A 16,836-nucleotide genomic window follows, 5' to 3' on the forward strand; every position below is an offset into this window, starting at 1 on the left:
CTTTTTGATGAGATTGTTGGATGGCATCACTGACTCAATGGACATGGGTTTGGGTGGACTCCAGGAGTTGGTGATGGACAGGGAGGCCTGGTGTGCTGCGGTTCATGGGGTCGCAAAGAGTCAGACACGACTGAGCGACTGAACTGACCTGAACTGATGACAGCCATTCTGTCAGGTTTGAAGTGATATCTCGTGGTTTTGATTTGCATTTCTGATTAGTAATTTTGAGCATATTTTTTATGTGCTTGTTGGCCATCTGTGTATCTCTGGGAAAATGTCTGTTCAAATCTTCCACCCATATTTTAATTGGGTTGTTTGGTTTCTTGATATTGAGTTTTGTGAGGTATTTATATATTTTGGATTTTAACCCATTATTGGTCATATTATTGGCAACTATTTTCTCTCATTCTGTAGATTGTAATTTCATTTTTGTCAGTGATTTCTGTTGCTGTGCAAAAGCTTTTAAGTTTAACTAGGTCTTATTTGTTTACATTTGTTTATATTTTCCTTGCCTGAAAAGACAGATAAAAAAAATTGCTACAATTTATGTCAAAGAGTGTTCTGCCTATGTTCTCTTCTAGGAACTTTGTGGTTTCAGTTTACATTTAGGTCTTTAATACACTTTGAGTTTGTTTGTATATGATGTGAAGAAATGATGTGATCTCATTCACTTATGTGTAGCTGGCCAGTTTTCCAAGTCGGAATTGTTGAAGACACTGTTTTTTCTCCATTAAGTATCCTTGCCTCCTTTGTCATAGATTAATTGACTATAACTGCCTAGGTTTGTTTCTGGGCTCTCTGTTCTCTTCCATTGATCCATATGTCTGTTTTTGTGTCAGTACTATAGCTTAGTAATATAGGCTGAGGCAGAGATTGTGATACCAACAGCTTTGTTCTTTGTTTCTCAAGATTGCTGTTGCAATTCTGGGTCTTTTGTGGTTCCATATAAATTTTAAAATTATTTGTTCTTTGTCTTTTTCTTTATCATAAAGTTTTAGATTTACAAATGAGTATGAAGTTTGAGTATGATGATTCTCTTGAGTATGATGTTTGCTATGGAATTTGAGAGGTTTTAATTATGAATGGATGTTGAATTTTGTCAAATGTTTTTATGGCATCTATTGTAACAATCATGTGCTTTTATCCTTTGTTTTGGTAATATAGTGTATCACATCATTTTGTGAATATTGAACCATATTTGCTCCCTGGTGTAAAAGTTTAATAATCCCTGGAATACATCCTACTTGCTCATGATGTGTCATACCTTTTGGGTATATTGTTGGATTGGTTTGCTAATATTTTGGTAAGGATTTTTGCATCTATTTACATCAGAAGTATTGGACTGCAATTTTCCATTTTTTGTAGTGTCTTTGTCTGGTATCAGGGTAATGGTTGCTTGGTAGATAACTTTGAGAGTGTTCCCTACTCTTCAATTTTCTGCACTAGTTTAAGAAGGATAGATATTAGGTTTTCTGTATTGTTTGGAAGAATTCCCTTGTGAAGCCATCTGGGTCTGAAATTTTTTTCTGGGAGTTTTTGCTTTTAATTGCAAATTCAATTTTACTAGTAGTGATAGATTTTGTTCAGATTGTCTATTTCTTCCTGATTTTAGAAAGTTTTATGTTGCAAGAAATTTGTTCATTTCTTCTAGGTTGTCCAATTTGTTGACATATTACTTTTTGTAGTTTTTTCCTGATTATTTTGTATCTCTGTGGTATTGATGGTTATTTCTCCTCTTTCATTTCTATTTGGGCTTTCAGGGCCATTCTTTTCTTATTGATGAGAGTGGCTACAGATTTTCAATTTTGTTTATTATTTCAAAATCCAGCTCTTTATTTCCTTGATCTTTTCTTTTGTTTTTTCTTTGGTCTCTATTTTATTTCCTCTGTTCTTTATTATTTCTTTCCTTAACCTGACTTTGGGCATTGTCTTTCTTTTAATAATTTGTTTATGTGAAAGTTTAGGTTGTTTAATTTGAAAATTTTCCTGTTTCTTGAGATAAATCTGTATCACTATAAACTTTCCTTTTAGAATTGCTTTTGTTACACTCTGCAAGATTTGGGAAGTTGTGCTTCCGTTTTCATTTGTCTCAAGTATTTTATCATAATCCTCTTTGAATTTTGCATTGACCCACTGGTTTTTTAGTACTATTTTGTTTAGTCTTCAAATATTTGTGCTTTTCCCATTTTCTTTCTGTAACTGATTTCTAATTTCATACCAGGTGTTCAGAAGAAATGCTTGGTATTATTTCTATCCTCTTAAATTTCTTGAGACTTTTGTGCCCTAGCATGTGATTTGTACTGGAGAATTTTCAGTAAGCACTTGAAAAGAATGTCTATTCTGCCGTATTTGGATGGAACGTCTTGTAGATGTAAAGTCCACTGGTGTATGGTGGCGTTTAAGTCCATTGCTGCCTTACTGATTTTCCATCTGGATGATCTGTCCACTGATGTTAATGATGGGTTAAAATTACCTACTATTATTATGTTGTCTATTTCTCCCTATATGTTGGTTTATATTTCTTTTACATATTTAGGTGCTTCTATATTGAGTACATATATATATTAACAAGTGTAATATACATTTTTGTGTGGATTACTTTATATTTTGTCTTTTGACTGTTTTAAAGCTATTTATTGGAGTATAATTGATAATGTTGTGTTTCAAGTATACAGCAAAATGAATCAATTATACATATACAAATGAATACACTTTTTAAAGATTCTATCCCCATATAGGCTATTACTCAGTATTGAGTAGAATTCCCTCTTCTTATGCAGGTTCTTATTACTTATCTATTTTATATAAAGCAGTGTTAATCCCCAGAGAAGGCAATGGCAACCCACTCCAGTACTCTTGCTAGGAAAATCCCATGGACGGAGGAGCCTGCTGGGCTGCAGTCCATGGGGTCGCGAAGAGTTGGACACGACTGAGCGACTTCACTTTCAGATTTCGCTTTCATGCATTGGAGAAGGAAATGGCAACCCACTCCAGTGTTCTTGCCTGGAGAATCCCAGGGACGGTGGAGCCTGGTGGGCTGCCGTCTATGGGGTCGCACAGAGTCGGACATGACTGAAGAGATTTAGCAGCAGCAGCAGCAGCGGCAGCAGCAATGTTAATCCCAATCTCCTAATTTATCTGTCCCTCAACTTATCCCTGGTAACCATAATTTTTTCTACATCAGTATTTCTACTTCTGTATTGTAAATAAATTCATTTGTACTCTTTTCTTTTTAGATTCTACATATAAGTGATAGCATATGATATTTCTCTTTCTGTTTCTGACTTACTTCACTCAGTATGAATTGCCCATTCATGTTGCTACAAATGATATCATTTTTTAGGGCTGAATAATATACATCCTATATATGTACGTGTGTGTGTATACATATATATACAACATCTTCTTTGTGCATTCCTCTGTTGATGGACATTTAGGTTGCTTCCATGTCCTGGCTATTGAGAGTCCTTTGGACTGCAAGGAGATCAAACCAGTCAATCCTAAAGGAAATCAGTCCTGAATATTCATTGGAAGGACTGAGGCTGAGGCTGAAGCTCCAAAACTTTGGCCGCCTGATGTGAAGAACTGACTCATTGGAAAAGACCCTGATGCTGGGAAAGATTGAAGGCAGGAGGAGAAGGGGACAACAGAGGATGAGGTGGTTGGATGGCATCACCGTCTCGATGGACATGAGTTTGAGCAAGCCCTGGGAGTTGGTGATGGATAGGGAGGCCCGGTGTGCTGCAGTCCATGGGGTTGTAAAAAGTTGGACACAACTGAGTGACTGAACTGAACATTGGGGTACATGTATCTTTTTGAATTATTGCTTCCTCTGGGTATATGCCCAGGAGTAGGGTTGCTGGTTCATATGGTAGTCTTATATTTAGTTTTTTAAGGAACCTCTATGCTATTCTTCATACTAGCTGTAAATTTACATTCCTATCACCAGTGTAGGAAGGTCCCTTTTCTTCACACCCTCTCCAGAATTTATTAAGTATAGATTTCTTTGATGATGGCCATTCTGACTGATCTGAGGTGATACCTCATTGTAGAATGTCACTCTTGCCAATATTATTCAACACAGTTTTGGAAGTCCTAGCCATGGCAATCAGAGAAGAAAAAGAAACAAAAGGAATCCAAACTGGAAAACAAGAAATGAAACCATTACTGTTTGCAGTTAACATGACACTATACATGTGAAATCTTAAAGATGTTATCAGAAAACTCCTAGAGATCATCAATGTATTTGGTAAAGTTACAGGATAAAAAATTAATACACAGAAATCTCTTGCATTCCTATACAATAACAATGAGAAATCAGAAAGAGAAATTAATGAAACAATCCCATTTAGCATTGCAACAATAAGAATAAAATACCTAGGAATAAATCTGCCTAAGGAGGCAAAAGATCTGTACATAGAAAATTATAAGATACTGATGAAAGAAATCAAAAGTGACCAAAAAGATGGAGAAATATATCATGTTCTTAGATCGGAAGAATCAATATCATGGAAATGACTACCACTCAAAGTAATCTACAGATTCAATACAATGTGCAGAAGAATCAGCTGATAGTCCTAAGTGAGTTCCCTTGTATCTGACTTTTACTCTTGCTGCCTTTAGAATTTTCTTTACCTTTCACATTTGACATTTTAATTATATGTCTTATTGTGGGTCTGTTTCCGTTCATCTTATTTAGGACCCCCTGTGCTTCCTGTACCTGAATATCTGTTTTCTTCTTCAGTCTTGAGAACTTTTCAGCCATAATTTTATTAAACATATCTTTTGAAACACTCCTCTTTCTCTTTTCTTTCTGAGACCCCATTATGTGAATGTTGGTACATGTGATGTCATCCCAATGACCCACTAAGCATTTAATTTTTCAATTGTTTCCTTTTTGCTATTCTGATCGGGTGTTTTCCATTGTTCTAACTTTGAGAATACTTAAGCATTCTTCTGGATCACCTAGTCCAACACTCATTCCTTCTAGTGTGTTTCTCATTTTAGTTATTCTTCACTTTATACTGGTCCATTTTTATATTTTCTAGTTCCTTGTTAATATTCTCATTGTGTTCACCTATTTTTCTCCTTAATTCAGTTAGCATTCTTTTGCTAATGTGTTAGGTCCTTAATCTCACAAGTTGTTTATTTCTGTTTTATTAATTGTTTTTTCAGGACTTTCTCTTGCTGTTTCAATTGAGATAAATGCCTCTGTCTTCCCATTTTGCTTATCTTTCTCTGCCTCTGTGATATTAGGTCAAACACCTATAGCAATTCTGAAGAGGAGGGTGGAGGTTCTCATGTGGGAGCATCCCTATACAGTCTATGTGTACCCAGTGGCTTTGGTGGAGAGCAGAATTTGACATAAACACAAGTCACATCTTTCCTCAGGATGTACAGAAATTGACATTTTAGTAGGAGGTGAGGCTGAAGATGGAGAGGCTTGGGCTGGAGCCAAATGTGAGACAGGGCTTCCCTATGCTCAGTTGTCATCACTACCCTATCAGGGAAAATGCCAGTTCTCAAGTAGCTGGAGTAGAACTCCTGAGAGTTGAGTCTGAGCTGATTCACTTTCCTTTAAGTGTGTGCTATGGCCCCATCCAGAGCTGTTACCCTAACCCCAGAGGAAAGCAGCACTGGAGTAAGGAAGGCTGGCATGCTCACTCAGCAAGTGTTGGGGCATAGGTGGTCTGCTGTCAGTGATCCAGACTGCCGCTGATATACTGCCTACCACCTGTTTAATTACCAGTAATGATGCTCCTACCCTGCTCAGACACCACTTCAGGTTTGAGCCATCTTAGCATCTCACAGCTGAGATCTTTTCCTCCTCTATGACAGCCCTCGCTGTAGTGTGAATCTGTGACATGATGCAAGAAGGACTGGAATATTCATTTTTCTCAGGCTGGGGAAAGAGCCGGGGGTTCTGCAGGAAACTTGTTAGCTATTTGTGCATTCTCAATTGACTCTCTTTGCCCTATTTCATTAGCAAGTAAGCATTTGTGTATCCCTCATGAATGGAATCCAGGCTTACCATAGCCCTTCTGTTAGTCTCACTGGCCTTCTAACCAGCCAAGGGGGCTTCTCTTTTCATTGTTGAACCCCAGGGCTGGGGCGTCCAATATGAGGCTTTAATTCTTGACTCCCCAGGGACAATCTCCACTCATGTAATCTCACTTTTCCTCTCAAGTCCTCTCCTAGGGACATATGTCCCAACTTGATTACTTCTTTCCCTTCCTACCCAATTCTGTGTGGCTCTTTGTTATAGCCTTGGTGGTACAGGACTCTGCCAGGGTCCAGTTAGTTTTCAGTGAGAATTATAATTGTATTTTTGACATGTTCATGGGGGGGAGGGGTTGAGTTTCATGTCATCCTACTCTATGGTCTTGATCTGATTCTGTACATTGTTTTTTAAGCATAATTCTATTGCACACTTAATAGTGTAAAAATAACTTCTATGTGCACAGAAAAACCAAAATGTTTCTATGATTCACTTTATTGAGATATTCACTTTATCAAGGTGATCTGTAACTGAACCCACACATCTCCTAGGTATGTCTATATTTATTCTGCCTTTGTGTTTGAAGGATACTTTTCCTGTCTATAGAATTTTAAGCTGATAGTTTAAAAATTTCATTATGGAAGTTTATTGTTCCATGGCCTGTGGCTTCCGTTATTTCTAATGCAAAATCAATATTAATTGTTATCTCTGTTCCTCTTTATGCAATGTTTTTTCCCTCAAGCTTATTTTAAGGTTTTCTTCTTACTGGTATGGAACAATTTGATTATTATATGCCTTGTTATGGTTTTCTTTGCATTTATTCTTCTTAGGGTTTGTTTAACCTCTTGGAGCTGTAGTTTTATGTATTATTAAATTTGGAAATATTTTGGCCATTATCCCTTAATTTTTTTCTGCCTCGTCTACCCTAAACACCAAATATATGTGTTAGGCCAATTTATCTTGTCCCACAGATTACAGCTGCTTTGGTAATTTCTTTTAACTTTGTGTGTCTGTGCCTATGAATGTGTGCCTCATTTTGGATAGTTTCTATTTTTCTGGCTTCAAATTTTCTGATTTTTTTTTTTGCCATGTCTGATTTGATATCAAAACCATCCAATATTTTCTTCATTTTCACTTCAGAATTTTCATTTACTCATTTTTTATAATGTTACTTTCTTCTTTATGTTAATGGTACCTTTTAAGTCTTTGAATATGTTTGTAAAAACTGTTTTAGAGCCTCAAGAGATGCTATCATCTTTATCATTTCTGTGTCTCTTTCTATAAACTAACTTTTTTCTTACCTAAGAGTTCCATTTCTTTGCTTCCTGGCATATCAAAAAATTTGGTTTGGATATCTGACACCATGATTTTTCTATTTTTGAGTGTTTGGATTTTGTTGTCTTCTTTTAAAGAATATCCCAATTTGTTCCAACATACAGGAATTTTCTTTGCAGATTATCTCATTCTCTTTGAAGCTTGTTTTTAAACTTGCTTAATGTAGGTTTTGAGATGCCTTTACTTAGCTGTCCTCTTAACGTGTGAACTTTAGCGGTCCCTACTGAGTGCCCCATATGATATTTTTGTGCATAGATTTCTATTATAATGTACTCTGCCTCACAAATGTCAACTGCTTATGCCTTCTTGAAATCCAATCTCTGTGTCCTCAGTTTAGATATATTGCCATGCTCTGCTTGGTTCCTTGCCTCTAAATAAGAGTCTGAAAAGTGCTTAGAGGTAAAAATACAAGTTAAACATAGGTCAACATTCTCTCAGCAAGCACCGTCTATGCTATTAATTGCCCAACATCCAAAACTAGTTGTTTCATATTTTTTCCCGTTTTATTTTTTGTGGTTTTGGTGGCAGAGGTGGCCCAGTACCAATTATACAATCAACTTTTTTCTTTTTTTTGTAACTAAACCTTAAATACTGTTATAGATTGTCAAAAAAAAAATATAGTACATTCTATAATATACCACCTAAGGGTTTATCGCCTTTTCTTCTTTGTTTCAAATAAAACATTGTCACTTGAGTTTGGCATCACAGACTTGATTGAATCAGTAACTGCTGAAAAACACACCTTGTGGGAGGAGGCAGTTGAAGATGGTGGCAAAGTATAATCCTGAACTCACTTCCTCCCATAGTCACAGAAAATATACATCTATATATGGAACAATTTACTCTGAAAACAACCTGAGAAGTAGCTGAATAGCGACTCCACAGTGAAGGATAAAAGGGTCATATTGAGGCAGGTGGGGGAGGCAGAAACATGGTCCTGCCCAAAATACCACCCCTAGCATGATGATCCATGGTCAAGAGGGATCTCAGAAATGTGGGATTTCTCGTGAGAGGTGAGGGCTTTGTACCTCACATCAGGCACTTCAAATTTTGGAATCTGCACTGGAGATGAATTCCTGAGATGTTTGGCTTAAACAAATGGGGGTTATATCCAGGAGAACCAGAGGTTTGTAGGGAATGGAGATTGAGCTCTTAAAGGATTCACAAACAAACTCACTTACCACAGGACCCAATGCAAAGGCACTAGTTTGAAACGAGTCTAGAGGATAAATGAAGGAATTTAATTTCAAATCCTAAAGTATCTGCCACAGAGGCAAAAACTTGTTGACACACTTCCTGTGAACAGAGGTACTTGTGGGTGCCATTTTTACATTCTCCCTTTATTTCTTCAGTGGTGGTGTATGTTCTGAATGAATAAACAAGATAAAACCTCAGAAAAAACTTAATGAAACCTTATTACACGTAGACAAGTAATTCACCTGATAAAGAGCTTGAAGTAAGGTCATAAAGAAATTAACTGAAGATGAACAATATAAAAAAATGTAACTTTACACCTAAAGAAACTAGAAAAAAACTGTAACAAAAGGAGCCCAAAATCAGTACCGGTAGAAGAAAAGAAATAATGAATATCATAGCAGAAACAAATAAAATAGAGACTAAAAATAAAATAGAAAAAAAATTAATGAAACTAAGAGCTGGTTCTTTGAAAAGATAAACAAAATTGGCAAACTTATATCTAGAATCACTAAGAGGGCTCAAAATCAGAAATATATGAAGTTACAGCTGATGCCAAAGAAATAAAAAGGATCAAAGAAACTATCAGGAACAATATGTACCACCAAACTGGATAAACTAGAAGAAATGAATAAATTCCTAGAAACATAAAAATCTTCCAAGACTAAATCAGAAAGAAATAGAAAACCTGAGTAGACTGATTGCTAGTAAGGATATTTAAAAAAAAAAAAAAGTCAAAGACTAGACAGCTTTACAGGTGAATTGTACCAAATATTCAAAGAAGATTTAATACCAAACCTTCTCAGGCTTTCAAAAAACTGAAGAGGTGTAAACACTATCAAACTCATTTTATAAGGCCAGCATTACCCTGATACCAAAAACTAGATTAGGACATTGCAAATTAAGAACATTATAGGCCTGATGAAATTAGATGCATGAATTCTTAACAAAATATTAGCAAACAAAATTCAACAATACATTAAAAGGATCATACACCATGATCAAGCAGGGTTTATTCCAGGGTGCCAGGATAGTTGAATACCTGTAAATCAGCCAACATGATTGTCACATTAACAAAGAACATAGGTCATTTGATTATCTCAATAGTTGCAGAAACAAAATTCAACTTCCATTTATGATAAAAACTCTCAACAAAGAGAGTACAGAGTGAATGCATTCCAACATAATAAATACATGCAGTTAAAGAGCAAAAACACAAATACTCTAACTAAAAAATGGACGTGTCAGAATGGCCATTATCAAAAGGACAAGAACTTAAAATAGTTGGTGAAAATGTGCAGAAAAAACAACCTTCTGCAATGTTGGTGTAAATGTAAATTGGTACAGCACATCACTATGAGAAACATTATAGAGACTCCTCAAAAAATTAAAAATGGAACTACTTTATGATCCAGCAATTCAATTGCTACGTATTTATCTGGAGAAAATGAAAATGTTTATCTAAAAAAATATATGCAACATCATGTTCACTGTGGCATTATTTATAATAGCCAAGGTATACAGTATACTACTCAGCCATAACAAGAATGAAATCTTACCATTTGGGACAACAGAATGGACCTTGAGGGTATAATGTCAAGTGAAATAAGTCACTCAAAGAAAGACAAATATTGTATGATTTCACTTACAAGTGTAATCTAAAAATCAAAGCAAAAAAATGAACAAACTAAAACTCATATAGAGAACAAGTTAATGGCTGCCAGGGGGACGGGGTCTGGGAAATGGGCGAAATGGGTGAAGAAGATCAAGAGATAAAAAGTTTCAGTTAAAAAAAAAAAACGATGCATGATACAGGGTGCTCGGGGCTGGTGCAGCGGGATGACCCAGAGGGATGGGATGGGGAGGGAGATGGGAGGGGGGTTCTGGAAGGGGAACACATGTACACCCATGGCAGATTCAAGTCAATGTATGGCAAAACCAATAAAATATTGTAAAGTAAAAAAAAGATAAATAAATAAATTAAAAAAATTTAAACAATAGTAAAAAAGAAAAAGTCTCCCAGAATACAGAACAAAAATAAATAAAAACAGGAAGAAAAAGTTTAAAACTATAAAAGAATGATTTGGAAAGTCTGAAGTATACTATTAAAAACCTCAGAAAAAGAGACTTAAAAAATAAAAAGGAGTGACTGCTTCAGGATTATAGGGTTTCTTTTTGGGGCTGATGACCATGTTCTGGAATTAATGGTACTTGTTGCACAACCTGTGCATATACTAAAACCCACTGAATTGTCCACTTCAAAAAAAGAAAAAGAAAAGTGATAATAATTGTGTATGGTGAAAAATGGTAACTAAACTTATTGTGATCATTTCACAATGTATAAATTTATCAAATCATTATATCTTACATCAAAACAAATATAGTATTGTATGTCAATTATACTTCAATTACAAAAAAACTGCCTTTTTGTTTAAAACTTCATTTCTCTTACAGGTTTAAAGATTACTTATTTTTGCTTGAAATAAATATAGTTTAATTTATCTTACCCACCACTGGGAATTTAGTACAAAATCAGGAATGTAGTACAAAATCAGAATATGTACATTTTGCTTATTGATATGCTACAATTTGAGGGAATCTGAAATGTTTTGTCAAAATTCAGCTTAAAAAGTTTATCTTAAAATTACTTTATATTTTCTACTGTTATTTGCTATTTTTTCTATTATTTTACGTAACTGCAATCATACAATAAGCACCTTTTGGTGGATGGCTTCTTTGACTCAGTATTATGCTTGTGTGATTCATCCATATTTTTGCATGTAGTAGAAGCTTGTTCATTCATTAAAATTTTATAGTATTCAATTATGTAAATATACCACAATTCTTTTTTTTTCTATGCCACTTTAGATGAGCAGCTTATAGCCTTTAACTAATTATCAGAAAAGGAAAGAAAACATTTAGTTTTACTGAACTAGGTGTAAAGTGAACATTTACTGAGCTAGGTATAAAGTAATTTCTTCACAGTATTGCCAATAGTCATGCATAATTGCTAACTACCAGGCATTCTCCTAAAGTATCTTACACATGTTAACTCATTTAATAATGCTGTCTTTTAAGTGATGATATTATCATTATCCTAATTTCCAGATTGAGATATTGAGGCAAGATTAAATTTCTGGGCCAAGCTCACACACAAAAAATTGCATGACCTGGTATTTTAGTGGAACAGTTTGACTTTAGAGGACATGATATTAATTTTGCCATATTGCCTCTATATAAACAAGCCATATATTTAATTATTATTCAATATTAGATGCTATTTCAATTTTATAGCTTAATAAATATACATATAGAGAGTTAGCTTATCCAGTTTCACTATAATGCCTAATTCATATTTTTATATATTCTATTTCCAAGTCTTTATTCTTTCACTTTTTATTTTAAAATCTAATTCACAAGGAATTTCAAAGATAGAACAGAAATGCACTCTTTGCCTAGTCTCCTCAATGGTGATATTTTAACCAAGGATCTCTCAAAACCAGAAAATTGATGATGGTGTGGTCCATAAACCAACCCTGATTTTACAATGGCTTCCTAATATTCTAAACTTTCTGACACACACGAGTGAGGCAATTGGTTTATTTTCCATAGATGAGGGGAAAATTGGTTAAAAAGAACTAGAAGAGTCCTGTGATTCTATAAATCAAACCCTTAGACTTAAAAAAAAAAAAAGTCCGGGCTGGGGTAAGATATACCTTAATGATGGAAATTGCTAGCAAAATAGTTCTAATACAGTTATATACTAAACCTCATTTCCATAGAAGGAAATGAGTCAAATTGTGAATCTGTAAGAATACAGACTTAAGTCAACTTCAATGCCTGAAAGCAATATCTGTGTGAGAAATTATAGACTGAGATAGCAGTTTCTGAAACACATTGCAAGAGTATTGCTTGTCCAGGCTTCCTCAGGAAATTGATGACTAGCCTCTCTCTAAAAGTTTTCCATTCACCTTATGATAGAAACTTTTACTCTGCAGCATTACAACTCTAAAAATCTTTTCATGGAATTTACTGGAAACTTAGATTCATTGCTCAGAAATGAGTGCGAAACCACTTAGCCTATAAGGCAAGAGAGACCTGTATTTGCTCTCGTTGGGCCATAAAGCAATCTTACCTCAGGTACTCCAATAACTACAGCTGCACTAGAATGAGAATTGTGATACGTTCACAAAAATAAATCTTGTAGCTTTTCCCAAGGTAGGAGACTGAGGCCAGTCCCTCATTCCTTTTAAATTTGAAAACCAAATTCTTGCCTCTATTTAATCCAGAGCCTATGTTGTTCTGGCCCAGTCCATCCATTTATTTATTTTTATATTTATAGACCTCCTTTCCTCCACAGCAACATCTTTGTCAGAGTGGCTCCTAGAGGAACAACTGATCGCAGGGAGGTTGCAGAGCCCACAGGGTAAGCATGATATCAAACACTCTATCAAACACTTCATATTAGAAACAGAAACGACTTCCCAGGATCTTTACTGCAAAGATACTTGCTTCACTTTTGGGGGGATGGTTAACATAAGAAATTTCTAAAATTTTGGAAGAGGTGAAATCCTTTAGGTTCTCTATTTCAATGTATCTACAGCCCTGAACAATAATGCCTTCACTACCAATTTGTTACAATCTGATAACAAATTAAAGTAGGTGAAGTTTCTTATTTGCCAGTTTAAGATAGGAGGAAAAATAGAAATGTCTCTGGTTCCTTGGAATTGAGCTTTGGCAGATTTGCAGACATTTTGATTTGTAGACATATTTCTCAGTCTTTCTGAGTTGTGTGGCACCTCCTTTCCTCGTGCATGCTCTGTCATGTCTGATTCTGCCACCCTGTTGTCTGTAGCCCAGCAGACTCCTCTGTCCATGGAATTCTCCAGGCAAGAATACTGGAGTGGGTTGCCATTTCCTACTCCAGGGGATCTTCCCGACCTAGGGATTGAACCTGCTCGTTTCCTCAGCACACTTTAAAAAATGCCTCAGGCAAGGTTTAAAACTTTGAAAACACATTGCAGATTATTTTTGTGTTTGGGAGTGCAGGTTCTCTGACCCATGTGATGACAGATGGTATTTTCACAGAGCTGCAGGTGTTCCCATTTCCCCACTCCTGCCTTAACAACACATTACCATGTTTCTTCGTCGTGGATAAACATAGAAGCGCTTTAAAATATTGCCGGAAGAGGTTGAAAGAACGGGTGAAGACATATTATTAGTGAAGGAGCATTAAGCCAGGAGTCAGGAAACTTGACTTTTAGCCTAAGTCCATCACAACTTGCTGTGTGACTTTGGATAATTCATTTGCTACCTCTGGCCCTTAGTTTCCTTGTCTATACAATAAAGTGGAAACCCTAGATGATTTCTTTGGTCATTTCCCCATCCAGCCTTTTAAGAAACTCAAATCAGATTCTTGGAAATCCTGGTAAAATTTGTGTCACTAATTTTAATATTTTATTTATAAGTGAAGTGTACTTCATTTCAGTCAACATTCAAAAATACTTTTTGCATATATGTGTATCTTTTGATATATATGTGTGTGTGTGTGTGTGTGTGTGTGTGTGTGTGTATATAGTATATTTACTACATGGCAGGTGCCATGCTGGGTGATTCAAGCATAAGAATAAAAAAGAGAATCCTCAGTGAAAGAGAGCTTATACTCTAGGGAGACAGACAGAAATTAAATGAAAAAGTAAATACAAGCTTACATAATTACAACCATGATAAAAGTTATGCGAGAGAAAACACAGGTTGTTTGTTATTGAAAGCTTATTATACAATTTGGCTATCTAGACCAAGTGTGTGCTTTGTTGGATTTGGTTTAAAATTCTCTTATATATTTATTTCCAAGAAGTATATTATTTTTCACACGTTTGTTTTAGAAAGAGTCAGAACACAAGGTTGCAATTTATGACGCGTCTTCATAGCATTATTTATATCCTGAAACAGTACATGCAAGAATAAATTTTGTTGTAATTGTTCTTGTTTTAGCTAATTCATGTCCTAGTCATGTCACTAAGTCACATCCAACTCTTTTGTGACACTGCTAGGCTCCTCTGTCCATGGGATTTCCCAGGCAAGAATATTGGAGTGGGTTGCCATTTCCTTCTCCAGGGGATCTTCCCAACCCGCATTGAACCAGGGTCTCCTGCAACAGCAGGTGGTTTCTTTACCACTGAATCACAAGAGAAGCCCACATCATACTTAGAGCCACCTAAAATTATGTTGGGTCTCTTTATGGCAAAACATGGAACATCAACACAGTTTTCTGGCTTGTCTTGGTGACTTTAGTTCCAGACTAGCTTTTTGAAGATGTTAGTATAGTGACAATATTGGACGATAGAGATAACATTTTTTACCAGAGCAAAGAACAGATTTGCTTAGAGTCTCAGAAGACAGGCACGATTACTGCCCAATGTAATAAAGGTAACACTCCTTCACACTCTGAAGAAAGGAGAGGCATATTTAATACTCATTTAAAATATTTGAGTATCCTAGGCTCAGGACTCCTGTTCTGTGACACAATCCACTATGTTGATACTGCTAAGTCGCTTCAGTGGTGTCCGACTCTGTGCGACCCCATAGATGGCAGCCCACCAGGCTCTGCTGTCCCTGGGATTCTCCAGGCAAGAATACTGGAGTGGGTTGCCATTTCCTTCTCCAGTGCATGAAAGGGAAAAGTGAAAGTGAGGTCGCTCAGTCGTGTCCGACTCCTAGCGACCCCATGGACTGTAGCCTACCAGGCTCCTCCGTCCATGGGATTTTCCAGGCAAGAGTACTGGAGTGGGGTGCCATTGCCTTCTCCGATGTTGATACTAAAGTGCAGATAATATTTAGCCCTCTTCTTGTCAGACTGTGGGAACTGGATCTTGGGGAACAATGCAAAAATCGCCAATATTCTGATTGGTTTCTGATATCACTATGAATAATGAACTGTTCTTTGTCTTATGTCTTCTAATAAGATCCATGAGTTTGTGGCAGGTTAACTTGGTAGTTTGCAAGAAGTTAAAATTTTAGGCCCTTTAAAGCTTTTTATAATAGCTAATGGAGAGGTAGGAACAAGGAGGTTTTTGGTTTTTTTTTTTTTTTTGGCCACACTGCACAGCTGGTAAGATCATAGTTCCCTGACCAGAGGTGGAAACTGTGCCCCCTGAAATGGAAGTACAGAGTCCTAACCACTGGACCAGCAGGGAATTCCCAGAACAAGTGTTCATGTTTGCTCTTTGTTTAGGATGGCAAATTCTAAAGCACAGATATATTATTTGAGTCTTGCCTGAAACAAATAACTGTGACTTGGAAGAGTTTATGTTTCTTGTTTTAAAAAGAATCTTTTTGCAGAAAGGATTGCCTATTTCATGGTAACAGCAATAATAATGAACATGTCTGTTTATTTCATAATAATCATAATTAACATGCATATCCTTGGTTGATTAGGTATTACTTCCCTAGTACATACATCATTTTTTTTTAATCCTCAGAAAAACCTGTGAGGTAGGACACAGCAAGGCTCATAATTTTGACAACCATGGCTTCTGTTTCTTCTTGTTCTTGCTTTAGGCTTTTTGGTCATTCCACTCATCCACATAGTCACTCTAGTCCTCACCTTATCCATGTGAAAAGCTGTGGCCCTTGGTGGTCTCGGAGTAATCTAGGACTCAGGATGAAACTCTGTGAATTCCACCCCCCTGCCACACACACAGCTTGTGGCATTCTGTGGAGGGACACACCTCCTCCTGTCAGCACAGAGGAAGACCAGTAACTCCTGGCCAGGATATACGTTATTTAACTTTGTCTTTAATGACCTCAGGCCAAAACATAAGTCCATACAATCCTAGATATATCAGAGTCACTCTTTCTCAGGACTCACTCATTAACTTGTGGTTACAGTAGAGTGAAGTATTGTTCTGAAGACGAGTATATTTTGGGGGTCAGTTTTCTTGATTTTGAATATATTACTATTAATAAGGGTTTCTAGTGTATACCAATGGCCACAAACTGGCTTAGGTGCCATACATAATCTCAATTAGTCTTCATAATAACCAACAAAAAACCAAAACAAAGTTTCACAAAGATTAAGAAAATTTCAGTTTAGGATAAACAACCAAATATAGACATTAAAACTTTGGTTCTGGAGTCAGGTTAACTATGGATTAAAATTCTGACTCTACTTTCTACTAGCTTTGACTCAATGGCTAAACCTTAATTTCCTATGTGCATAAGGAGAATAATAATAGTACCTACTTTATAAGGATATTGTAAGGATTTAATAGGAATGCTTCCACATGCTTTGAATCAAGTCTAGTGAA

General features: G+C 36.1%; 1 protein-coding gene across 6 annotated transcripts in view; it reads left to right on the forward strand.

Annotated features, from left to right (window-relative positions):
* Positions 1-16,836, forward strand: part of LOC145505032 (uncharacterized) — a 275,419-nt gene that overhangs the window by 74,648 nt on the left and 183,935 nt on the right. For all 6 annotated transcript variants that reach the window (XR_014052718.1, XR_014052721.1, XR_014052720.1 and 3 more), the window contains one exon: positions 12,888-12,953. Coding sequence is in view for 2 of the 6 variants with exons in the window: in XM_081486709.1 (XP_081342835.1) it covers positions 12,888-12,953 (66 nt within the window). In the remaining 4 variants the exon portion in view is untranslated. The remainder of the gene's footprint in view (positions 1-12,887; positions 12,954-16,836) is intronic.

This window comes from Giraffa tippelskirchi, chromosome 5 (assembly GCF_054371585.1).
Source record: "Giraffa tippelskirchi isolate mGirTip1 chromosome 5, T2T-mGirTip1v1.2.pri, whole genome shotgun sequence".
Lineage (NCBI taxonomy): Eukaryota > Metazoa > Chordata > Mammalia > Artiodactyla > Giraffidae > Giraffa > Giraffa tippelskirchi.